Genomic DNA, 26,088 nt, shown 5'->3' on the forward strand with positions numbered 1-26,088 from the left:
CGTCCTGCCATCGAACGGCAAGCGTCACCGAAACGGCGATCGACTGGCACGTTGAATGATTACCGTTATTGTTTCGTTGTTCAAACAATTCCATCGCGAAATCTTACAGATCGTGAATTCTAGCCGAGCGAGCGTCTTGCCACGCGTCCCTGTGACTCCTCCGTCCTCCGGCGTGATCGCTCCTGCAGCGAGCGCGCCATCGCTGTTGTTGTAATTGGGGCCATGGGTCACATGGGCGTAAAGGTTAGCGTGAGTGACGGCGACGGGGTTCTCAGCTGGGTGGAAGGTTACTGTGAGGTTACAGGTGGGTTTGGTGGTTCGGGTGGTTTTGGTGATTTTTGTCGATTTTTATGTTTGAGGAGGGTTTGGTGGTTTTTGTGGTTTAGATAATTGAAGTGATTCGGTGGTTTTTCTGATTAGGTGGCTGGCAACACCTAAAGATGGACAGATGGCTGTGACTGGATGAAGCGATTAACTTCTATCAGGAAGACGATCCAATCATTCGCTAGCAGAGCTGCATACGTGTCACGAGAGTTGTTCTCGAGGTTCTTCACAAGAGAGTCACTCGGTCATTATTTTTATTCTGCTTGTTTACCCAGGAAAGCCTCGCTGTCTCTACACTCTTATTCCGAATGGTGCTGCCACGTTTCTGCTGTGTGGTAACTCAATCGAGTAATTTGCAGGTACATTTTCAGCATTGGGATGTTTGGCCAATACCAGTTAAAATGTGTGGTGTTTTTCGGGAATCGAACCCAGGCACTTCTTGTTGTGAGGCACGGGTGTCACCAATGCACCAACCTGCCGCCCACTTTTTTACACTTAATGTTACCAGAACCACCCTCTCGGAAACGAGTTTTGACTCGATTCCAGGCTGTTCTGAATACCGCGCTCAGTGATGATTAACATTCGCGTGCCATCTACCCACTCGGAGGGTTAGGAATCGGCTGGCGTGACTCAGTGCATCACACACAGGTTAATTACTGGAGCTGAACAGGCTCGCGGGTTCGCTCCGTGAGCGAGAGTCGTGGTCGTGTGTGGGAGCCTACTGCAGTCTCCACCAGCCTCGCCCAGTCAATTTCATGTAGTGGTGCTGTTAGCAGTGCAGTCAATGATGTGGTTCGTGGTGGGGATAGTAATGCGGTTAGGAGTGCTGTTATTGGTGCTGCTAGCGATGCGGTGAGTGGTGCTGCTAGCGATGTGGCCAGCAGTGTTGCTAGCGATGTGGTTAGTGCAGCGGCTGTTGCTGGAAGCCGTGGCTGATGTCTCTCCTCCTCCCACCGCACACGGGGGAAAGCGCAGCTCACGCGGTGCGGCTCGGGAGGCTATGCCGCTGCAGCAGACGCAGAACCTCTCCGAGGCCACACGGAATTCCTGCGCAGTGGAGAGCCGAGCGTGCTGCTGAGCGCAGCTAAATGCTAAACCAAATGCCTTGGAAACCCTCCAGCAACCATGGTTAATTATTTTTCACTTCTCAACAGCATGCTTGTGTGCATTGTTACACCTGATTAATTGTTAACACCTGGGTTAATGGTACACAAAGCCCTGTCCCGATTGAACACAAGAGACCCGATTCACGTGTGTACGTGTGTTTGCGTGCTGCACTACGGACCCGCGTCCAGAGTTTGATTACCGCTCATGGCCAACACCAGTGACGATTACCTGAACCGGTGGTACTGGGCCTCTCGGGAGACAAAGGCGGCTGGGCGTGGCACTGCTCACCCATTCCTTTGCGTGCTGTGCCCGCCTTCATAGGTGCACGCAAATAGCACTTTCCACAACATTATTTTAAGGCTATACGAGGGATCTTTGTCTTTTTGCCTGATCATCTCCACCCATATGACGCAGGTTTTGTTCTGATACAGAGTGCTTGCCCGGGCTGTGGCAGTGCGCCCATCGTTCCTCCACGTGTGATGAGTGTGGGGCAGTCCATGTTATAAATGAGTATCGGCAAATTCCTCAGCAGCACAGGCACCCCAGAGGCATCTGCAGGACAAAAGACGTGTCCAGGTGGTTCAAAGGATAGAGAACTGAGCTGGTGCCACTGAGGGACCTGGGTTTGAATCTTGGTTCAGCCGCCCACGATTAATCCTCGTTCTCAACTCCGCTAATTATCTCGGCCCAATCACCAATGGCTGTCACACATGTTGGTTGCATTCCAGCCCTCAGAATTAAAATACAGGTTTCACAATCGCAAGACAAACACCAATTCCACAGAAGAGCACGGCGAAAGTGCGTCCCTCAATGGGCAAGTTAGAAAACGTTTGTAGTTTTATTTAAACATTTCTGATGTTGTGCTATTGTGCGCTCCCTCCTCTCCTTTTCAGAATCTACGTCGGTTCCCTCCGAGGTGCGACGGCGTGGGGGACAGCCGCCCTCGGGCCGTGTCCGTCACGCACAGGGCCATGGCCCGTCCGCTCGCCTTGCTCGTCGCGCTCGTCGCGCTCGGCCTCGACGAGGCCGGCGCCGGGGCCGGCACCGGGAACGCGGAGGAGCCGAGCAGACCCGGCGAGCTCCTCCTCGCTCGCGCCGGGCCCGACTCATTCCCCGAGCCGAGCCTGCGGGCCCTCGACTGGAGGCCGGAGTGGCAGAGCCAGGAGCCGCCGCCTCGCGCGGAGCCGCGGGGGCCGGGGGGGCCGGGGGGGCCGGGGGCCGTGGCGGGGGCCGTGCCCGACCTGAGCACGAGCGCCGGCCAGGGCTTTGAGCTCCATCTCCCCACGCTGCTCGAGGGCAACGCGTCCGTCCAGGTGCGCGCGGCGCGGGGGCGGCGGTGGGACGTTGCTCACGCGAGCGTGGGCAGCTGTTAATGGTTCGTGCTGAATAACTTAACGGTGGTGACCGGTGGAGCGTGGCGGTCAGGCTAATAACGCAGCGGTTCATAAGTCAAATCGATTCCTCCGCTTGTATCGTGGCTGTGAGAATTGCGCATTTCGGATTTCTGCAGATCGTGTGTCGTGTGCGTGTACCGTTGCACGTACAGCATGGAGATTGAATTGCTCGAGAGCAAGGTGCAGTGCATTGCTCGCTCTGTATGCGTGGCACACTGCAGCCCAATCCACACAACTCCGCACCCCCTCAATCATATTAGACTCGGAGTTTTTTGGGCAGTCAATCAATACAAGTTGGATGGCTCAGAAGAACGATGCGTGTGTGTGCGAGTGCTTGTTTTGTCCTTGTGTGTGGGGAATGGCGGCGTCCCGGTTACCGCACCGTGCTACGAACTCGGCGCCCCGAGTTGGATTCCCGCTCACGGCCAACATTCCAACGCCAGTGGGGATTATCTTCACCGGTCCTCGGCCTCCTCTAGGTCGACTCATCCTCAAATGGGTACCTGGTGTAGTGTGTAAACATCACCACTGGGGAAACAAAGGCGGCCGGGCATGGTGTTGGCCACCCACCCCTTCGTGTGTCATGTTGGCCTTCGTAGGTGCTACTCGCTTACCGCACTTGCCCCAACAGTCCGTTAAGGCTACACGGGTGATCTTTGTCTCCGTTGCTCGCAGGTCTACCAGGTGGGGAGTGACGCGTTGCCGCGGTGGCTGCACTGGGACCCCCGGGCCGGCCGTCTGCTGGGCCACCCCCTGGAAGCCGACACCGGCGTCTACCACATCTCCATCGGCCACGACGCGAGCCCCGGCCAGGTGTTCTCCATCGCCGTCCTGCCCGAGGAGAGCTCCGCCGGCGCCAGACCCCCCGCGCCCTTCTCCAACTCGATCGCGCCGGCGGCGGCGTGTGAGCCGGGCCAGCCCCACACGGTGCTCACGGTGGTGATCGACGCCGACGTCGACACGCTGGCGCTCGCGCGGCGCACGCGGCTTCTCGACGGGATGACCGCCTTCTCGGGCGTCGCGATGCACGACATGAGGCTGCTGCCCGTGCGGAACAACAAGCTGTTCGACATGTCTGCCTTCGTGGCGGGGCCGGGCAACGCCAAGAAGATGGTGGAGAACGGCGCCACGCTGTCCTGGCTGCTGGGCTGCGGCCTCGGCGAGGCCTCGGTGCCCAGCTTGGCGGCCGTGGAGAAGCCGGCCAAGGAGGGCGCCATGGCGACGGCGCTGGGATTCCCGGTGCTCGGCTGGTACGTCGCCAACCAGAAGCCGCCCGCGGGGAAGCGCGTGCGGCGCGGCGCGCCGCACGTGACGCCCACGCCGGTGATGACGAGCGCCCCCCCCACCCGGCACCCCCAGCCCGAGGAGCCGCCCGCGCGCGTCGTGCCCTCCCAGCCGTCGCACTCCCCGCTGCCGACGACTCGAACCGCCTGGCCGGACCGCTTCGCCGCGGGCGGCGCGGCCACGGCACCGCTCCCCGTGAAGCCCACGGCCACGCTGCCCGGCACCGCGGAGCCCACGCTCGTGCCCGCCCCTCCCGCCGTCCCCGACGTCTCCCGGAAGACGGAGGCCGCAACGGCCCCTTCCGCTCGGCGCGCCACCACCACCGCGGCCACCGCCGCCGCCGCCGCCACGCGCAAGCCGCCGCGCTCCAAGAGGCCCCGCGTGCAGAAGCCCGACGAGGCCGTGCCGAGGCCCGCGGCCAACCAGGTCCCCTACCTGCAGAACCCGGTGGACCGCCTGGACGTGAACGCGGGAACCTACTTCGAGTACAAGATCCCGGTGGACACGTTCTACGACGCGGAAGACGGCCCCACCGACAAGCTGAAGCTGTCTCTGTCCTCCCACGTGGACCACTCGGCGTGGGTGCAGCTCAACAGCGCCAGCCGGGTGCTGTTTGGGCTCCCGCCGGACGACGAGATCGCCAAACACGAGTTCTTTTTGACCGCCACCGACAAAGGCGGCAAGTTCGTCTCCGATGCTTTCGAAATCGTGGTTCGTGACAAACCCAACGGCGGCAAATCGAGCGTGAAATTCGAAGCGACGTTCGCCAACGACTACGACGCGGTGTCCAAGAGCCTCTTTCTGAAGGTGAAGCTGATGAAGAAGCTGGCTCAGGCGTTCGGCGAGAAGAATGCCAGCGTGCTGACCCTGGAGGGGCTCCGCCACGGCTCGCTCGTCGTGACGTGGAGCAACGGCTCCCTTCCCGCGGAGCCGTGCCCCCTCGCGGAAGTGCGACAGCTGTACGGCAAAATGCACGCGGGAGACGGCAGGCCGCGCGACGAGTTCCGCGCCGCCATGCTGCCCGAGTTCGAGGCGGTGGCGGTCGGAATAAAGGGAACCGACGGCTGCCGGGGGGCGAACTTCCTGTCGACGGCGCCGTGGGAGCCCGCGGTGCCGCGCGCCACCGAGCCCCCCACGCAGACCGAGCCCAGGAGCTCGAGCCAGGACGACGCTTACCTCCACACCGTCATCCCGGCCGTGGCCGTCGCCCTCCTGCTGCTGATCGCCGGCGTCGTCGCGTTCGTCTGCTACCGCAGGAAGCGCCGGGGCAAGATGTCCCTGGAGGAGCACACGACGTTCATCAAGAAGGGCGTCCCCATCATCTTCGCGGACGAACTGGACGAGGCGAAGCCCGCGCCGTCCTCCAGCATGCCGCTCATCCTCACGGAGGAGCGCGCCCCGCTCTCGCCCCCAGAGTATTCGGGCCAGACGTTCCCCGGGGGACTGCCCGAGGAGCTGCGCCCTCTGCGGGACGACGGCGGCGGGGGCAGCGTGCCCCCGTACCAGCCCCCCCCGCCCTTCGCCAGCGTGGAGGAGAGCCGCAGGTGCCACCCCAAGAGCGTCCACCCCGTCAAGTCGCTGCCCACCTACGTGCCCCCCTAACGCCGTGGCCCAGGGACTGTCCGGGACACTCGGCGCCGTGCGTATCAATCTCCTCCTCCCGCTTTAGAGTCTCGCCAACCCACCGCGCGAAGGGAACCACGTTTGTACAGTGTTTAAAGATTCCAGCTCGACTCGCTCTCTCGTTTTCTGTTACGGCTGTACGTGCGGTAGCTGTGCAAGCGTATCCACTGCCCATATAATTTCCGCATTGGTATCATTACTTTTGCGGCATTATTTCAAAAACGCTCTAGGGCTGTAGTGATTGATTTTGTCAATAAGATAAATTAGTAACCCTTGTTGATTTTGTGCGATTAATCTAGGGGTATCGATCATTCCCAAACAGCAGGCTTATGACCAAGTTTAATTAACTCCAGCACGTGTAGTGCTACGGCTTGGGCTCTGATCGCCTCTCCGCTCTTGTCACGACACCACGCTGCCGCTGCTGCAGTAGCAGAGGCAGCAGCGCCACGCTGCTGTAGTAATGAAAACATTGCGTTCTCCTGTGATTTTGTTAAAACACTAATTGACGAAAGCAATTTAATTACTGTAATTGACGTCCCACGCAGTTGCTAGTGACAGCTGTGCGCGGGAGCCGACGGCCGTAACGTTTCGGAGACACAAATCCACCCGGTCCAGCACACGGTGGTACTCGCATTGATACGCACAGCACTACGCTGTCCTTGACTTACCAAAGTGTCCACGATTAACTTCTCGTTCTTCAGTCACATGGTATAGCAGCTAATACTACAGATGATCAGGTCTATGCACATAAGGCATGTGGTACGTAATGGGTGGCGGTTCTTGATTTTAATGACGAAGTGTACTTTATGTGCAGTAGCTCAATAAGGGATTTTGTCAATAGTTTTGAAAAGCTTTTACAACCGTGTTTGGATATTTTGTAGTATTTTTTATAATGTAAATGTGTTTCCATTCGAGGTTGCGCTGGTAGTGTCGGTGCTTGGGAGAGGGACCATGGAGGGGGGTTGGCCTTTGCCGGCGCAGGGAATTTTAATTTCAATTCCTTAATGCCCAGGATCCTCCTGGCGAGCGACAAACACTGACCGTGTGTTGCGGTGGCACGGATCGCGGAACAACACCGCCGCAGTCGAGTTGATCGCTGCAGGAGGGTCCCAGTGAGCTAGAAACCTCTAAATGCGGGATTCCTGCATTAACAGCAGATCAAGCAAACTTGTAAATTATCTGCAAATGTTGAATTTTTTGCAATACTGTACTCTTAACACTGCACACGCCTGGCACTGCCACTAACGTGGGTGCTGCGGTGGTTAAAAATTAACTACTGTAACAATTGCAAAATAATTATAATAAAAACATGAAAACACTCACAAATTTGAAACTCAAAAAGTAAAACGCAAGCGTTGGCGCTCTGTCATTCATACCGCAAATGAACAAACAAACACCACGTGACCATGGGGGGGGGGGGGGGTCGACCTGCGCGTTGAAGCCCTCCCCGTGAGAGAGCCACTTGCGGCGGCTGGACCAGGGGACGGGGCGGTTCGCGTTCCCAAATCGGTGCATCTCCACGCGTGGCTTCGTCATGTTGCCAAGAGGAGAGGGGTGTGCAGTCCAACTTATGTTCACAGTACTAACGTTTGTGGTCTTACGGCATCTAACTCTTCATATATATTTGCCAAAATTAATGTTTTGCATACAAACGGTACTACTAAGATTTTTTTTACCAACATTAAAATGTTGGTAAAAAACACATTTCTCTACCTAACGCTTGATAGAGAAATGTACATTTTTACCAGCGTTGAATGAACTACATTTGACCGTAGTGGTTTCCTGGTTATGTATGTACGTTGAACTTCTTTTGCACCGTACGTAGCCAACCTTGCTAATCGGAGGTGCGGGGGAAGGACAACAAACTAACCACACGGTGGTTAACGTCGTGGTCGTGAGCGCGTGGTTGTGCTGTCGGTACGGCGCGTGTATCGGTGCGCGCGCTGCGTTTGCCGCGGGCTGCTGCGGCCGCCCCGTTTTGGCAGCCGGCACCAGGACGGGCTGCGCCACTGAACCTTTTTATTATTAACCACGCTCACGGCTTCACTTCCAGCTTGTTCTGCAATGGCTGTGGATATTTTACTTTCTGCACCTCATTCTTGGTTTGGTAGTTCTTTCCTCTTTTTCATATAAAAAAACACATTTATTTAAAAGCTGCGTATTGTCGTTTTAATATTGTGAACGGAGTGTGAACCTTGCAATGAATACTGTCCCGTTATACAGCGGCTGTCTAGTTTGGGTTGCTACCTGTCTGGAAATTGGCATCTTGGTTTGGGTGGCGTGGATTGATTTGCTCAACATCTCTCAGTATTCTGTCAAACTGTTCGCTGTCCAGGGTTTAAAGACCTCGGCTCACCGAGAGACGTCTCTGGGTTTGGTCTGCAGTTGAAAGGAGGGTGGCAACCCGGTGGCCTGGGTCAGGCTGCGTCTGCCGGGCCCACGGTGCCGGCGTGCAGGTGGTCGAGGTGGGGCGGTCGCTGCATCCCACCACCGGAGGTTCCGGAGACAATGTCCACCACGTATCATCTCGTGGCTCCTTAATAAATATTATCATCCACATGGTCACCCAGGAAAGCCTCGCCAAGTCTCATGACTCTCTTTCAGGAGGGCCCTGTCAGGTTTCCTCAGTAGGGGGTGTTGATGCTGTGTATGATCCTATTTGAGTAATTTTCAGGTAATTTTTCAGCATTGTGATGTTTCACCAATACCAGTTGTTTTTTAGCCACGTGTCTGGAGTCCTGAAGAGGCCAAGGCTGTGCAATGAAATCCTCTCTCGTAAACAGTCTCGATTGTGTGCAGTCGTTGGTGTGTAATGTTACACGTTGCCACTTTGAAGAGATGTTTATGGAGCGTAGGGAAATGGCGGGGTGACTTCGAGGTCCACAAGATGTTGGGATACACGAACCATCGCCCCTTGGAGCCGCCGCCGCCGAAATCGGCTGGCGTCGGGACGCATCCGGACCTGGCAGCGTGTGGTCATCGTTAGGCAGCGCGCGGTCATCATTAGGCAGCGCGCGGTCATCATTAGGCAGCGCGCGAGCGGCAAGCAGCCGGAGCTGATGAATTCGATATCCAGGGGCGCGTTAACGATTGCAAATTCCATCTCCGGCGTCGCCAGGCTACGGGGGTTCAACGGTACGCTCGGGGGCCACCGAGAGAAGCGGCGGTGCCCTCAGGCGGAGGGAGGCACGGAGAAAGGTGGCAACTCGGGAAAGCTTGTGATGCGTGTGCTATGATTGCGTTATTGATTTTTTCGTCAGAGCAAGAAGCCAGGCGCTTGCAAACAACCAGCATCTGTCCGTATGATCTAGCGTTACCAGCTCTGTGCCCAGTGAACAAGGCAGCAGTCGTACAAAACAGGCTTCATCAACTCAACACGTGGTGTTTCGCAGCCAATATCACAATCCAGAATAGATTTCTGGCCAAATGTTTGTAGTGAAACCCCTCCACCACCTGACATAGCCAAGCAAGTTAAATTGTCACGTGGTGTAAGAGTGCATAACATGGCGATTGTGTGGAGGTTGATGGTTCCACAATTAGGTAAGGCATGAACTCCTAGCCGAGAGCCTGATACCCTCACCTCCGATTAGCGCGGTTGGCTGCATACCGTGCGACACAAGTTCAGCGTGCATACAGTGGTGACACCACGAGGTTAACGCGACGACTATGAGATGCACGGCTTCTTATCACAGATGTTTATTTTATCAGTCTTTCACATGCGAGGTTCACATCTATATACACAGCTGAATTTGTATTAAAAGACTTTTCATTATAAATAAAAACTAGGCTGACAACAGCGTTCCTCTTCTCGACTCTGGTGACAGTCAAGTTTTGGCCACATTCTGTTCTGGATGTTGCAGTTTCCCTATCCTGGCGTGGAATCACGAGCCGCCTCCGCACATTTGACCGGATGGGAGCTCTCGGTGGCGTGTCCGCTGCCATCCTTGTGGCTCCTCTTGTGCTTGAGGATCTCCGTGGGGGCGAGCTGCAGGTCCTGCCCACACTCGTCGCAGTGGTAGAGCTGCTGCAGGCGTGCGGGCATTGTCCCCGTGCACCCGGGGCCCTGGGACGTGGCTGCAGAGGAAACGCGCGCGGGTGCAGACATCAAGATGAAGGGGGGGGGGGCAAACGATTAGTCCGGCAGTACCGCAGCCCATAAAATATGGATTTTCAACCCTCGGCTCACGGCTCCAGCAGACTGGCCAGGCGAGTGCGTTATGTACGCGTCATTGCAAACCCGAATCATTAGTGGGTGGCAATTCCCACCCTTAAAGTCGGGACGCCCAGTGGCGTTAGTTTCCAAGGTCGCACCTTGCTGATGAGGCTCTGTGAAGTCAAACGAGTCAAGTTGATTAAGAAAATGCCAGAGGCAAACATGAATCTGAAAGTCTCCCAATGTGAGGGATGAACCGTATATCTGTTTTGAATATTCAAGCCATCTAAAATATGCATTAAATCGATGACCGCTGTAGTTAAGCATAACGATCGGGGCACTTTCTTAAATACTTAAGTAACTCAAAATGCCTGTCGTTACATATCTACCATTCCATTGCCTTGCTGTAGTCCAGCCAAGGGGACCGACAGCGGTAGCTGTCCCAGCACCGGCCTGCAGATTGCATGTCTGCCAGTAGGGGGCGATGTTGCTTTGTTTTTCCAAATTAATAAATTGCAATGGATGAAATGTGGACCTTGACAGCAGCACTCATGAAACATTAAGAACTTCGAGAACCCCCGTAGAGGCTTAATACTATTGGGGAAAGTGCTGTTAGCGAGCACCTATTAAGGCCGGCACAGCACACGAGGGGGTGGGCATTACGCCTGGCCGCCTTTGTCTCCCCAGTGGCGATGTTTACACACCGCCCCAGGTACTTATTTGGGACCGTACTGCTCAGAAGTCCACAACACAAACATTAGGAGTCTGCATTCCCTGCCTCGGCCAGCAAGATCACCGAGGATGGCCCTGCAGTCGACTGACGTGAACACTCGCAGCAGTAGGCACCGGCTGCGCACGCACCCTGCTGCTGCTGCTCCTCAGCCGCCCGGCTGCACGCGTCGCTGTGTTGCAGCCTCTCGAGCGGCGTCAGCGGCATGTGCAGCTCGCAGCGCGGACACGTCCAGAAGACTCGCAGACACTCGCCGTACATGCTGTCCGAGCCCTCCTGCGGCCACACGTCACGCCACTGTCACGCCACCGTCACGCCACCGTGCACAGGCACAACACTGTCGTGCAGAGCATCATAAACAAAGTGGCAACACCATCACCTCGTCGCCAATGTGGAAAATTCCTGTGTAAACTCATGCGGGAATGTGCCCCACACAGAAGGCCAGGTGGGTTCACGTTTCAAGGAGTGACTTTTTTTCAGGAGCATCCCGCTTGACATTTGGTGAATTATGAACTCAATATTTTCATGTGTGGGAGGACAACAGAAATTCTTTGAGAAAACCCACACGGTGGAGGGGACGATGCTCGTTGTGAAGCCTGGCAGCAGGTTTAGTTGAGAAGCTGCGCCAAGCTGTCCAGGTGGCGGCACCCAACTACACGCCGTGCACATGCCAAGCGGCGCACATGCCAAGCGGTGCACATGCCAAGCGCGGTGATGACGTGTGGGGTTTTAGGAATTGGAATTGGGATCATGCCAAATGAAAGTTATCATACAGTTCATTCAGAGTGAAATACACTACGGTGGAACCTCTGTATACGTCGTTAATTAGTTCCAGAAGGTGGTAGGACTTATACCGAAAATGACGTATACCAAACGAATTTTTCCCATAAAAAATAACGGGAAAGGAAATAATCCGTTCCAGAGGAAAATAAATTATATTTTATATGGCATATTATACATTAATGGGGTTGTATAAAATAATTTAGACACTAACTCAAATGCATACAGAAGCCACGTGACCGCGCTGCTGCCAGCTGCGCTGGTCACGTGGCGTGCCTCAACCCCACACGCGCCTCGACCCGGGGCTCCACCCTCCATGGGGGCAGCCCCCCACGTCCCCCGCCCCTCTCGCTTTGTTTCGTCGTGAACGGGGTATACGCGGGTACTGTACGGGGTGACTCATCACGACCCATACAAGTTCTAGCAAGCGCGTCGTATCCCAAGCAAGACGTCGTATCCCAAGACATTTTTCTCTCGAAAAACACGACGTATACCAAAGCGGTCGTATACCGAGGTTCCACTGTAATACACATGGAATGAAACATGCATTGGAGACCCGAGACTGGTGGTATTTAACTGGGTAATGAACGTTATTCAACTTGGACTGGTATCTCATTCAGAGTGCTCCCGGTGCTCGAATTCTATTCGAAGCCCTAAGCCAATGCTGGAAATTCCACATTCTTGTGGCAGACCAGAGTCTATCCATAGGACTTTCAGTTACCACAAAATTACCCTAACAATCAGAATAGACTTTCGCAAGCAGCGTAGCTCATGCAAAGTGCATCTGACAACACTGCACAGTCTGCAAAACACAACGTCGCTTGTATCGTGCATTTAAAGATGTTTTCAGCCGAGTAATGAGTGTACATGTGGGAGGGACAGCACTATCCCGTACAGGTGGAAAGGATGGAGATTAATCCACTTGCTGTACCACCACCTGGCAAGCCATCGTATGGCTCCTCGACACCCACAGGCAGGGAGTGATCCACCAGCCCTCGCTACCTCCGCAGTGCTGGGTTACAGGCCACGTGCGTCGCCAAAGATCCCGCGTATAGACTAAACGGATTGGTGGGGCAAGTGCTGTTAGTGGTGAGCACCTATGAAGGCCGGCACGGCACCCCAGGGGGTCGGTGGCCAGCACCACTGCCGGCCACCTTTGTCTCCCCAGTGACAATGTTTGTAGCGCACCTCCTATGAGGCCGAGTCAACCTAGGGGAGGCCCAGGACTGGTTCGGACAATCATCACTGGTGTTGGCCGTGAGCAAGAATCGAACTCTGGTCGCTGGGTGCAGTGCAGTGCGCTAACCGCTGCACTACTGCTCCCCACCACCGCCCTGATAACCCCCACCACTGCCCTGACAACCACCACCATCACCCTGACAACCACCACCATCACCCTGACAACCACCACCGCCCTGACAACCCCCACCACTGCCCTGACAACCACCACCATCGCCCTGACAACCACCAGCTACCGCCCCGACAACCACCAGCTACCGCCCCGACGACCACCAGCTCAGTCGACCACCGACCAGGATTTCTGAGCAACTACCTGCGAGCGAGTTGCCTATCACACAGCAATTGGCCAATCAAATTAGGGGGCAGTACATTAACCAATGGGATTACCCGATCCATGGATTGCTTGCCAATAAATTGACGCAGTTAAAAACCCTCGAATAGATCGTGATGAATTCTCAAAAATAACTCAATCGGACATGTACGCCATTGTTTTGTATGCACTCTCAATCGCAGAATGTAGGGGAATATAAAAACTGACGTTTTAACGTGGCCGTCAGATCGACTGAGCAGAATGGATATGTAGTGGTGATACGTGCTGGCGGGGGGAGGATCGTGAGACAGCGCGTGGTGGGTGGCTACATCACGGTCCGCAGGCGGGTGCTCACATCGCGGTCCGCATAGGCCCCGCCCCCTGGAGCGGAGGGCTATGTAAGGCGATGCGCGGGGGCACTCGGGGAGTTGGTAACCGGCGAAGACAGAAGACGGAGGAAGAGATAGGCCCTGAGACCCCTACCCCCGCTGCCCTTGTAAGGGCCGGGGCTCTGTGAGGCTCAGAGGCGAGGCCTTGGGATTCACGGCCCGACGTCCTTGTAAGGGCCGGGCTGTGTAACTCAGTGGTCGAGACCCGTGGCCTGGCAAGGCGGGTCTGATAGCTCCCCGTGGGGAGAGCGTAGCCGGAGAGCCTGAGTGCAAGGCAGAGTTAGGCACGCGTACCCTACGGGAGAGACTGAGTGCGTGGCCGAGCTAGGCACGCGTAGCATAGGCGTTATCTCGGTTGTGCCTGTTACTGTGCAACCATTGTTAATAAATAAGTGCTGCCCCGTCAACTCGTCTCCAGCCATTATTGAGATATTACAGATACAATAGACACCTTCATTCAGGTTTCACAAGACTATATATGGGCAACACCACACCTACTTTCTTCCATATATGGGCCTATTGGAAATTTTGTCGGGCATAAAGTATGACAGCACCACCATGGTTCGGAAGCGCAGGGCGAGTGCGGAGGCCTCACCAGGAGGCAGCCGTAGGTGAGGTAGGAGTTGACGGCCACGCCGCCCTTGGTGGGGTGGGGCCGACTCTCGGCCATGGGGAAGAGGCCCGGCCCATCGGGCTCTGCGCTCACGGCCTCGCTTGGCCCCACGTACAGCGTCTTCATCTCCAGCCCACCCAGCCGGCGCATGGTGTATTCCACCTGTCCCGACGCACGCACACACGCGTTTGCGAGTACGTATGTGATTGAATGCTTGTGTGTGAGTTCACGTTTGTAATGTGAGACGCGGTAGCATAGTGGTGAGCACACTGCGCTATGGCCCGAGTTCAATTTCCGCTTACGGCCAATACCGCTTACGGCCAATACCAGTGACGAATATCCGAACCGGTCCTGGGCCTCCCCGAGGTCAACTCAGCCTTAAATGAGTGCCTGGTGCGGTTTATAAACATCAGCACTGGGGAGACAAAGTTGGCCAGGTGGGGTGTTTTCCATCCCCTCGTGTGCTTTTGCCAGCCTTGATAGGTGCTTGCCAACAGTCTCTAAAAGGCGACATGGCAGATCTCTGTCTCATTTGCGAGTTTGCGTGCGTGTTTGTCTGCGCGTTCGTGCCTTGGATTCGAGGAACTCTGCCAGCTGCTCAGTGAGCGTCTCCTTGAGCCGAGCCTGGGCCTGAGGCTCGAGCCTGGGGCCCAGCTGCACCCCGAGCGTCGCCGCGGCTCCCCCGCTCAGCAGGTGCGAGCGCAGCAGCCGCTCCCAGGACTCGCGCTGCTGCACCGCGGCCCACAGCGCCTGCTGCGCCTGCTCGGCGTCCCCCAGCGACAGCTCCAGCCAGCCGTCGGCCACCACGCGCCGGCAGTCAGCGCTCGTGTCCAGCGAGCGCGCGAAAAGCAGAAGGGCCTGCGGCACGGCAAACGGTGCAGACGGCGCGTGGGGCCAGCGGCGCGTGGCGTGTCCGTGCGTGCGGCTTGTACGGAGCGGTGTGCGCGTGCTCGTGGCGTGTTCTGCGTGTACCGTTGGTGTTCGTCCCCTGCCGTCCTGCGAAACGTCACCTATCGTGTACTCGTTCCTTTTAACGTGGCGTTGCTGACGAATATACCAAGCTTGGACGGCATGCTCCGTGGGCGTGTGCGCTGCGTGGACAACGGGGGACGGGCCGGGCCCGGGCACGCACCTGTAGCGCCGGCACGCGCATGCTGTTCACCAGGTAGGGTTTGGTCGTCTCTAACAGCGAGGCGTACGCCAGCAGCTGGTGCCGGTGGCTCTGCCCGGACTTCCGTGGCGCCGCCGTCACTGCGCGCGCGGTCAACACGGGCAGAGGAGAAGCTTGCGACACTTGGCAAGCCGCAACAAGGAACCCGTAAATGCGACGTAGCAGGCTCCTCGGAGGCTCATAATTATTTATCGCCTGCCTCAGGCTTTTGGGGAATCTTGAAAATGTATATTTTATGACATTTTTATTGGTTTTCTGAGAATAACCGTTATTTTCAGAGATCCTTTCATTCCACAAGGTTTAAGGCAACAAACTTTACACAAGTGAAGATAAAACATTAACAGACAAATCTCGTATATTTACAACTCATAAAATAAGAAATATCCATAGAATAAAAAAATATTAAAATAACCATAGCATGCCAGCATAAAATCACGAGGCTAAATTACAGAAATAGACCTTGATCTTTGATCTAAAAAAGCCACTGTAGGCAAAACCTCTGACGCGATGGGGCAGAGTTCCAGAGTCGCAGAGTGCGACCCCAGGGGAGCCACCTCCTCTCCACCCGAGCGCGACCCTCGAGAGCGTCGGGGTCACCAGCTAACCTCGGTGCACGCGGAGGCCGATAGCGAGTCAATAAATCTGACGAGCAATCTGATGTCATTTAGTGCTTTAAATGTCAGTAATAGAATAAAAAAATCGATTCCACAATTCACTGGAAGTCAGTGCAGAGATGCCAGCACAGGCATTGTGCGCAAACCTCTATTTTTGTTCTGGCGAGAACTCTTACAGCGCTACAACGCAGGAGATACGCCTGTTGTGCCTATTCTATATACCCAGTCAGGCAGGGCGGTTATCGCTTCACCTACCGGGACGCGTGTCCTCGCGCTCCTCGGGTGGGGCCAGCAGCTCGGGGCTGTTGGCGAACACCGCGGTGGGGTGCAGCACGACGAACGGCTTGCTCCGCGTGTGGAACACCTGCGGGGAAACTCACGTGAGGCTGCGTGCAAGCGCGACACGGGCGCGAGGTTTTGCACGTGGGTAGAGATTGTGACGTTTGTTCAGGCAAGACAGGGAGAGTCTCATTTGCAAGTGTGAGGTTCTGAATGCCACGCGGGGAGTGACTTGAGACAAATTCGTTTGAAATGTTGCACGCGACTTCGTGGAGAGCGGTCTGAGTGTGCGAGGTGTGAACGTGGCCGTCGTTGACGGTGGGGGAGCTGCCTGATCCGAGTCCTTCCTGGCAGCGTTGCACTCATCGGGGATCGCCAGCTGGGGGTAGAGGCCACTGCACAGCACCATCTTCAGCACGCTCAGCTGGCGCCGCGACAGCCCCCGCGAGCTCTGCGAGGAGGCGTGCAGGCGGCCCACGTCGTGGCGCAGCTTGAACTTGACGTCCTGCGCAGGCCAAGACAAAGATCCCCCGTGTAGCCTTCCACAGACCGTTGCGGAAAGTGCTGTTAGCGAGCGCCTATTAAAGCTGACTCACGACCGCGCTCGCCAAAGGCCCCCTGCGATCCGGTACCCTCAGTGGGGGGGGGAGGGGGGGTTGGTGGATTGTGCAACCGAAATTCCACGACAATGCAACGGGGATCTGCGCAGCGCGAGGGCTTGGGAGGAGGAGGGGGGGGTTGATTGGAAAGAAGCGAGGGCTCGGTTTCATGACGTCGATTGTCATGCAGACATCATCCTCTTCGTCTGTATAATTCCCATAATTTTCTTGCACAGCGACGTGGCACTGAGGATATGCAATACAACTTAATGTGTGTCAGAGTTTGTATTCCAGTTTCCTCCCATTTTGTGACGTAATTAAAAAGATAACTGGCCTAAAATCCCATCATCCATCTCTCCGGAGGAGTCTTCTTGAGGCTCGGTGGCCGTGTCATCTTTGAACGCTAGCGCACCGCGACGGCGGAGGAGGGAGGAGAGACAGGAGGAGGGACCTGGATGTCGATGGTTTTGCTGGAGCCGCTGGCGCCGTCTTCTTCCCCGTCATCGCCGCCGTCATCCTCTTCGAGGCCCCCGTCCTGCAGACGCAGCAGCTTGCGCTTCTGGGGGCCGCGCTGCTCGTGCTCACGCCGCAGCTGGTGCAGGCGGCGCCGCTCCCCGTGCTGCCGCACCCGCTGCACGCTGTCCCGCACAGGCTCCTCCCCGCCACCCAGCAGCCCGAACTGCACCAGCAGCTCCTGCGGCACACCAACAGCAGCGACTCATTCACCAACAGCAGCTCCTGCGGCACACCAACAGCAGCGACTCATTCACCAACAGCAGCGACTCATTCACCAACAGCAGCTCCTGCGGCACACCAACAGCAGCGACTCATTCACCAACAGCAGCGACTCATTCACCAACAGCAGCTCCTGCGGCACACCAACAGCAGCGACTCATTCACCAACAGCAGCTCCTGCGGCACACCAACAGCAGCGACTCATTCACCAACAGCAGCGACTCATTCACCAACAGCAGCTCCTGCGGCACACCAACAGCAGCTACTCATTCACCAACAGCAGCGACTCATTCACCAACAGCAGCTCCTGCGGCACACCAACAGCAGCGACTCATTCACCAACAGCAGCGACTCATTCACCAACAGCAGCTCCTGCGGCACACCAACAGCAGCGACTCATTCACCAACAGCAGCGACTCATTCACCAACAGCAGCTCCTGCGGCACACCAACAGCAGCGACTCATTCACCAACAGCAGCTACTCATTCACCAACAGCAGCTCCTGCGGCACACCAACAGCAGCGACTCATTCACCAACAGCAGCGACTCATTCACCAACAGCAGCTCCTGCGGCACACCAACAGCAGCGACTCATTCACCAACAGCAGCGACTCATTCACCAACAGCAGCTCCTGCGGCACACCAACAGCAGCGACTCATTCACCAACAGCAGCGACTCATTCACCAACAGCAGCTCCTGCGGCACACCAACAGCAGCGACTCATTCACCAACAGCAGCGACTCATTCACCAACAGCAGCTCCTGCGGCACACCAACAGCAGCGACTCATTCACCAACAGCAGCGACTCATTCACCAACAGCAGCTCCTGCGGCACACCAACAGCAGTGACTCATTCACCAACAGCAGCGACTCATTCACCAACAGCAGCTCCTGCGGCACACCAACAGCAGTGACTCATTCACCAACAGCAGTGACTCATTCACCAACAGCAGCTCCTGCAGCACACCAACAGCAGCTCCTGCAGCACACCAACAGCAGTGACTCGCACAGCACAAGCACCGACTCCTACACCACATGGCCAGCTCCAGAGCACACATAAAACATTGTCACGAAAGCACAAACACACAGAGGCACCACGGACGATCGTCCCGACTGTGACACACACTTGCGGGGGGGCCACCTTGAACTGGCGCTGCAGGTTGGCGATCTCGTAGAGGCGCTGTTCCTCCAGCCCGTGCCTCTTGCACCACTTGCGTGATGGCACCTGACCGCCCGACTTCACCTGTCGGCAGATAAACCAGGCCTCGATGGGAGACGCCAACACCGAACGCTGAGCTGGGAGGAAGCTTGCGCGCTCCGCACCACCTTCCCAACACCATCGTTGCTGTAAACTACAGCCTGGTGGATGCACAGGCCAACGGAGTCAAGTAAAATGTGTAACAAGTCAGCTGTGCAGGATGGCTTGGGATATTTTTCCCACAGAATAGACTGCATCTTATAAAAATTAATCCTATCTTGATTTTAAGCTTTCGTGACTGCAGGAATCCATACTCCATCTTCACGCTTGTGTTGCGATCAAAACGTCGTGATCTATTTTCTATCGACAGGACTTTACCGAAAGAACCAAAGAGTGTTTATTCATCCTTTTTTAAATTTAGTTAGTTGAACTGGTACGTGCCTCCTATTCCCTTTCTGTACTCATAAGTGTAGTTGGGACTTGACCGTGCCCTCCTGTCAAGTCCATTGCATCACTGCCCCTGGTAACCAGGGTAGCCCCATATACTTGGCAGCTTCCAGAATCCACACACAGGAAGTGTACGCTGTACTCCCCCAAGATGTTGAATGGAAAGTGGGGGGGAGCCCTGTGGTGTCTAACAAGGTCTAGGCAAATCAATCTTCCCGAAGTACTAAACTATTGATAATGAAACACGTGCGTAACAATGCACTGTGCGAGAGTGTTAGCGCACGAGCATGAGCACGGTACCTGCACCCACTCGTTGAACACATTGAGCAGGGTGAGCGGGTCGCCGTGGTCGCTCTCGAGCGAGCGGCGTGCGCGGGAGCAGTCGGGGTTCGTGTGGGCGCTGCGGTTGAAGGGCGACTGCACGCTCATGGCGGCCGCGATGGTGAGCACCGGCTCCACCGCACCCAGCACGCAGCCCACAAGCAGCATCTTCCCTGCAGCAGCAACAGCGGAGGCACGGCTCTGTTATGACGCAGCCGACAGAGATCACAAAACCCTGACACCGTCACGGCGAGATGCCGCCACCACGGCGGTAGAGACGGCATCTCATTCACGGCCCTCTTCGGACTAGTACGATGCAAAGGAGCGGCAGCAGCAGGCATGCAGCGACAAATACCAAGTTCCCGACGTGATTTACAAGACAGTAATTAGACCAGTACTGATGCACGGGTCTGAATGTTCAGAGTGTAAAAGCCAAGTTGGAGCACATGTTGTGCACCACAGAAATGAGGGTAGCAAGATGGATTTCAAAGATATAAGGATATAAAGAGAGGAGGAAAAAGGAAGAATGGTACTCATAGTAGACAAGCTAAGAGCTGACTCAAGTGGCTCGTAGCTACATCAGATGATGAATATGGAAGCGCCAGGGGCGGACACTGAGGGGCAGGCTAATATAGAGGTGGCTCCAAGCGGTGAGCCAGGATGTGAAGGACTGTAGAGTGGGCATGGAGATTATGGCCCAGGACAGAACGAGCGGAGCAAGAGGAGCAGGAATGGGTCAGGACCGAGGGGAGTGGGGAACACGGCAGGAAGAATAAGACTGCGGTGGATACTCCGTCCACGCTCCTCTTGACCACGCGTGTCGCTGCCGCGACGCGGCGAGTCACGGCTCGCTTCCTCCCCGTACCCGTGAGCACATCCAGTGGGAGCGTGGCCAGGACGCGCCCGATGGGCGTGAGCTCCTCCTGCTCGTCCAATGCTCCCTGCTCCTGCAGGAACTGCATGGACGTCTCCAGGCTGGAAGCCGGGGGTGGTTCCAGGAACCCAAACAAGCGCGGGTCTCCCAGCCCCATGCTCTTCATCTACGGCAGCAGAAGCGAAGAAGGAACGTCACGTGAGGCCTCCACCGGCCATATTTTTTTAGCGTAATATATGGGAAGGGAGTGTTTACAAGCGCTGCATAGAAAATCAGGGAAATTGTATAAACATGATGAATAAATAATAAAATAAACTAGCTCTATGTGCAACGGAAATCTCGTAAGCAATTCCAACAACTTTATGGACATACAGATTACAACACACAGGGCGCGCACACACACACAGGACACATACACACACACAGGGCACACACACACACAGGGCACACACACACAGGACACACACACACAGGGCACACACACACACAGGACACACACACACAGGGCGCGCGCACACACACACAGGGCACACACACACAGGGCACACACACACACAGGACACACACACACACAGGGCTACGAGTGACTGCGGGCGGGGAGGTGGCCACGATTACGCGTGTGGGAGGCGCGTGGTCACCTGCAGCACCACCGAGTCAAGTGGCACGCGCTGGACCTCGGGCACGGCATACGGCTCCAGGGCGTCGTACTCCGACTCTGCGTACAGGCGGAAGCAAACCCCTGGCCCCGTGCGCCCCGCGCGCCCCTTGCGTTGCTCCGCGCTCGCGCGGCTGATCCAGAACTCCTGCAGCCGCTGCATCTTAGCCTTGGGGTCGTAGCTCATCTCCTTGACCTTGCCTGAGCGGCAGAAGAGGACATCCATGACGTCAGGCTACTGCCCGAATGGTGGCGCGGCACTCATCTACCCGGGAAAGGCCCGCGGAGTATGGAGGTTATTCCACTAAAGTCCTGCATAGACATATTTGACCAAATCCTTTACGGAGTGTTTTTGCATGAAGAGAAAACAACAGTACCCAGAGAATATCCACATGTTCGAGGTGATGACACTCAAAAAAAGGGCACTGATGGTTTCATAACCCATATTTTTAGGTTTTTTCGGTAAAGTCACGTAGGTAAAACATCAAAATTAATAAAAATAAAATAAAATAAAAATCACGACGTTTCGGAGGCAACACAAGTCTCCGTCATCAGGTGGGACCGTCACAGCCAGATTAGCTACATCAAGTGAGGCAATGATTCAAGATGTAATCCCTTAAAAGCAAGTTGAGAGGGGAGGAGAGGGGGGGGGGGAGCTCATCAGAATGAGTGCCACGTACAACGCATCGGGAGGGGGAGGGGGGCGGGGCCAAAAGGATGGACGACGGCTTGGACGCGGTTGCTGCACACGCCAACGCATTGGACAGAGAGGGGAGGCCTGATACACATGATAGAAAAGAACGAAAATGCCCATGTTTATACCAATGCTGGCTGAACAATGAAGAGAGTACTGTTAAACACTGGGGATGTTAACACTCGGTAAAGTAAAATAAAATAGTGCCTGTCAGATAAGATGGTCCAAAAAAAGTGTAATTAAGTCTTTTTTGCGTGGTTGATAACATCTTTCCAATGATTACTAAGTTTGTACCCATCATCACGGTTGAAATTGTCTGTGTTTGTATATTTGTATGGCTTCGTGTACAAACCTTTGATGGTAGCCAGGAGGTTTGCAGAGAACCTTGGTCTCGGAAAAGACAATTTCATGAGAGCCCACCGAGTTGTAGCAATGATCGGCAACGGCCGAAGAATCAGTTCTGCCGTGTTTCAGATCTGACTTGTGCTCGCGGACACGATCAGAAACATGACGTTTCGTTTCTCCAATGTAGCAATCACCACAAATGCAACTCAATTTGTAGACTCCAGGATACTGTAAGTCAGGAACGACATGCTTCACAGATGGAATCAGATCACGGAATTCATGCACTGTACTGAATCGGACTTGGATCTTATGTTTGTTTAGAATTTTGGAGATCTTTTTGGTCACGCCTGCTATGTATGGTAACGTGATAGTTTTGGTCGGAGTTTCATGTGGCTGTTTCTGTGTGGTGGGAGAGACAGCTTGGCGGATAGTACGGTCAGAGTATCCGTTCATCCTGAGGGCCCGATGTACATGTCTTAATTCACTGGTCAGGTGGTGTTGGTCAGAAATGCCATGGGCTCTGTGGTATAGCGTTTTGATGAGATAATTCTTTTGAGATGGGTGGTGGTGGGAATCCGGTTTCAAGTAGGAATCTGTGTGGGTGGCTTTCCTGTAGACAGAATGTCCCAAGGATCCGTCAGGCCTCCTCTCAAACAGAATATCCAAGAATGGTAGTTTACCGTCTTTCTCCACTTCCATGGTGAATCTGATGGATGGGTGTCTAGAATTGATGTGGTCCAAGAAGTGGTTCAATGCTGGGAGGCCATGTGGCCAGATGACGAAAGTGTCATCCACATACCTCTTCCCATTTGCTGTACTGTACTGTACTGCCATCTCCTCGCCACCTTGTAGCCCAGCGGGTTTGGGAGTTAAATTTATACAATCCATCAACCCTCACCTCCAAATTTCTGGATCACAGACAAGAGCCATCACACATGACTAACACGTTCATCATTCACACTGTGATGTAGAGAGCCTGCTAAAGGCCTGAGGGCCCCCCTGCCTTGCACAGGCCATGCATTGGTGTGTTCCCTTGCCTGCAACCACAGCGCGCAAGTATGAGGCTGTGTCTATGAGAAGTCTTGTACATTTGTGAACCCAATCTCTGGTGATAGCAGCAGCCAGCTTGAGGTCCACTTTCAGTTTGTGAATTTATGCGATTTTACTTTGTTTAACTTTACCGAGCAGAGCCTTACACACTCAACAAAATATTCAAGAGGGTTGGGTTTTTTTGCGAAAGATAAAAGAGTGCCCCCCTTAACAAACCGCTACCTATGAAAAGGGGATGTCTCTCCACTCAAGCTGGCAGCTTGAGACCAACCTGCTTGTCTACTGCACCTGTAGCCACCTCCTCATCGCCTTGCTCCTGAAAACTCCAACAGCCCAGCGCATAGAGGCAAGAACAGTGAACTTGTTGACAAGCACGGGGACGAACACATCCAGAAACTCGCGCACACCGCACGGCTGGAGGCGAGGCCCCGTCTCTAGGCCGGGGCGCTGCGGCCGCGTACCCGAGTCCACGATGAAGCGCACGCCGTCGATGGTGACGGACGTCTCGGCGATGTTGGTGGACACGATGCACTTCCTCACGCCCTCCGGGGCCAGGTCGAACACCTGCGCAGGAGACGCAACGCAGGAGGGGGAGAGGACGTCGCTCCGCTAACTACAGACGCAAAAAAGCTATCGAGGCCATGTCGCTCAGTTGGCTATTTGTTTCCCATTCGGTTGTCGAGTTGCAAGTGTATCAGCGCATTACAAGACGTTGACAATCTGCACGTGTCAGTCCACACCTGTGACACACCACTTCTGAGTTAAGGGCTGGTGGATCACATCAAGATGTTTTATTCTGCAACCCACTGGGCTGTGTAGTATCCCAGGGATGGCATTATAGCAAGTGGGGTTGTGAACCCATGTGTGGACCTTTCTAGTGATGAACACGAGTTCTCTCCGTGTATTCAAATCACTCGTTAATTATTTAAATGGCCAGATACCTCAATGCAGGACATTCCTGAAAAAACTTTGCGACCTCTTGAGGAAGTGCTAAATAAGTTACATTACAGTATTATGATCCTCAAAAGGATTCCAATGCAACGTTCTAATTTATCTCATTTTCTGAAGTGTGCATTAAATTCAGGTGCCAACCAGTGACAATCCTGCTACTGATATCGGTGATGACGATGGTAGCGGTGGTGACAAGAGCCAAGAATGAATTTGGCAACAAAGACCAACATTTAGCAGTCGTTGTGTGAGCCACGGTGACCAACAATTTGCCTTCCTTCACCCCTTCGTTAATAATCGGGGAGTGCAAACTCTGCCCGACTTTCTCCCCCTCCCACACCCCGTCGTGCCGTGGCCCTCATCACCACCTTGTCCTGCTGCTCCGCGGACAGCGTGGAGTGCAGCTGCAGCACGACCCAGCGCTTCGTCTCCACCGCGTAGCTCTGCGCCGCCTCGGCCACGCGGGCGATGTCGGCCATGCCGCTGAGGAAGACGAGCAGGTCGCCGCGCTCGTCGGCCGGGTACTTGTGGTCGATGCTCTGCATGATGCGCAGGTAGGGCCGCGGGTCGATCCTCTCCGACTTGCCCGTCTTCTCCTCCTCGGGGACGGGCCGGTAGACGACCTGGATGGGGTAGAGCCTGCCCGGCACCTGCAGCACGGGCGCGCCGCCCAGGTAGCGCGAGAACAGCTGGATGTTGATGGTGGCCGACATGAGCACGAGGCGGAGGTCTTCTCGCAGGGGCAGCAGCTCCCGCAGCACGCCGAGCAGGAGGTCGCAGTGCAGGTGGCGCTCGTGCACCTCGTCCAGGATGAGGACGTCGTAGCGCGACATGAAGCCCTCCGTCTGCATCTGGCGCAGCAGGAGGCCCTCGGTGAGGAACAGCACCTTGGTGGCGGCCGTCTTGGACGTCTCGAAGCGGATCTGGTACCCGATCTGGGAGCCGTGCTCGCCCAGGCTCTCGTAGGAGACGCGCTTGGCGAGGGACACGCAGGCGATGCGGCGCGGCTGCGTGCACGCCACGCGGCTCATCCCTGCCGAGAGCAGGTACTGGGGCACCTGCGTGGACTTGCCGCAGCCCGTGTCCCCCGCCACCACCACCACCTGGTGGGCGCGCACCAGCTCCACCAGCTGCTCCCTGTACTCGTGGATGGGCAGGTTCCTCTGGTCCCGCCGCAGCTTGGACAGGCGGCTCATCCGCTGCTTCTGGCAGAAGTCCACGTAGTGGAGCAGCACGGCCTGGAACTCGCGCAGGCGAGCCGGAATCAGGCCGTCATCCTCCTGCTGCTTCTCCTCCTCCCGGCCCCCCTCGCCTGCAGGCCGCTGGTCCCAGCGTCCGGACCGGCACCGCTCTCCCCGCTCGCCCCTCGCCTCTCTTCTCTCGCTCCTCTCGCCCCTGCTGCTTCCATCTCCCCGCTCGCCCCGGTGTCTCCGCTCTTCATTCCCACCCCGGTCTCCCCTCTCGCCCCTGCCACCGCGCTCCTCCCCACCCCGGTCCCCGCCTCCCCGACGAGCTGGCCTCGCCAGCCGCTCCGCGAGTCCGGGCACGGCGAGCGCCACGTTGATGCGGTCTTGTCGGTCGTAGACGGCGGGGAGGCCCATCGCGCCACCCGTGGCCGCTGGGCCGGGCCCGGGCTGCCCGGGCTGGGGGCAGGGCCCGGGCTGGGAGCCCTGCCCGGGCTGGGAGCCCTGCTGCTTCCCTTGCCGCGCCTGGAAGCGGCCCAGGAAGAGCCAAAAGTCCGAGTGGCGCGCGGAGCCGGGCTCGGGGAGGCCGCTCAGAGCCCCCCGCGGGAAGAAGATCGCGTCCAGCTCGGCGCGGTGCCGCTCTCCCCACCACGCGGGCCGCGACATCGGGGACTCGAAGAGCCGCCGGGGGTCCAAGGCTCAGGGACGCAGACGCCAGGAGACTCGAAACTGAGGGACTCACAAGGGCCCAAGACGCAGAGGCTCAGAGACCAAGGAACTCACAACGCAGTGGGGGGGGGTCGGTGCACGGCGGAGGAGACCCCCGAGGACAGCAGCTCCGGGTTCCCCGCTGTTGGGCCTCATCAGCCGGCAGCAACCTCGGCCGTGATTGGTCGAGGCCGCTCAGCTCCGCCCCTCCCACTCCTCAGGGTCACGGCCAATCGAGCGCGCGGTTGTTTGCGATGCGTTGTCGGCTACGTCACGTTACGAGTGGTCGCCGATCGGCGGCCATGTTGCTGCGGGTAAA

General features: G+C 56.2%; 2 protein-coding genes across 3 annotated transcripts in view; one reads left to right on the plus strand and one right to left on the minus strand.

Annotated features, from left to right (window-relative positions):
• Positions 1-9,528, plus strand: part of LOC144729947 (dystroglycan 1-like) — a gene marked incomplete at its 5' end in the record, with an annotated part of 30,618 nt that extends 21,090 nt beyond the window's left edge. Inside the window, 2 exons of the mRNA XM_078610375.1 lie at positions 2,325-2,744; positions 3,501-9,528. Coding sequence (XP_078466501.1) covers positions 2,325-2,744; positions 3,501-5,711 — 2,631 coding nt within the window. The remainder of the gene's footprint in view (positions 1-2,324; positions 2,745-3,500) is intronic.
• DHX34 (DExH-box helicase 34) lies at positions 9,413-25,966 on the minus strand. Of its 2 annotated transcripts, XM_078610420.1 has the most exons (15): positions 24,246-25,966; positions 23,391-23,493; positions 20,824-21,041; positions 20,177-20,351; positions 19,291-19,484; positions 18,487-18,588; positions 17,061-17,303; positions 16,342-16,515; positions 15,987-16,095; positions 15,079-15,197; positions 14,517-14,804; positions 13,929-14,108; positions 10,747-10,891; positions 9,999-10,058; positions 9,413-9,806 (listed from the first exon to the last, which is right to left on the minus strand). In XM_078610420.1, exons 1-15 carry the CDS (start codon positions 25,725-25,727, stop codon positions 9,598-9,600), a joined length of 3,801 nt encoding a protein of 1,266 aa, XP_078466546.1. In that variant the 5' UTR covers positions 25,728-25,966; the 3' UTR covers positions 9,413-9,597. The 2 variants fall into 2 exon arrangements, with proteins under 2 accessions (XP_078466546.1, XP_078466548.1); XM_078610422.1 differs by lacking the exon at positions 9,999-10,058.
• Between the last annotated feature and the right edge of the window lie 122 nt (positions 25,967-26,088).

The sequence above is a fragment of the Lampetra planeri genome, chromosome 34, assembly GCF_965212315.1.
Source record: "Lampetra planeri chromosome 34, kcLamPlan1.2.h2, whole genome shotgun sequence".
NCBI classification, from domain to species: Eukaryota; Metazoa; Chordata; class Hyperoartia; order Petromyzontiformes; family Petromyzontidae; genus Lampetra; species Lampetra planeri.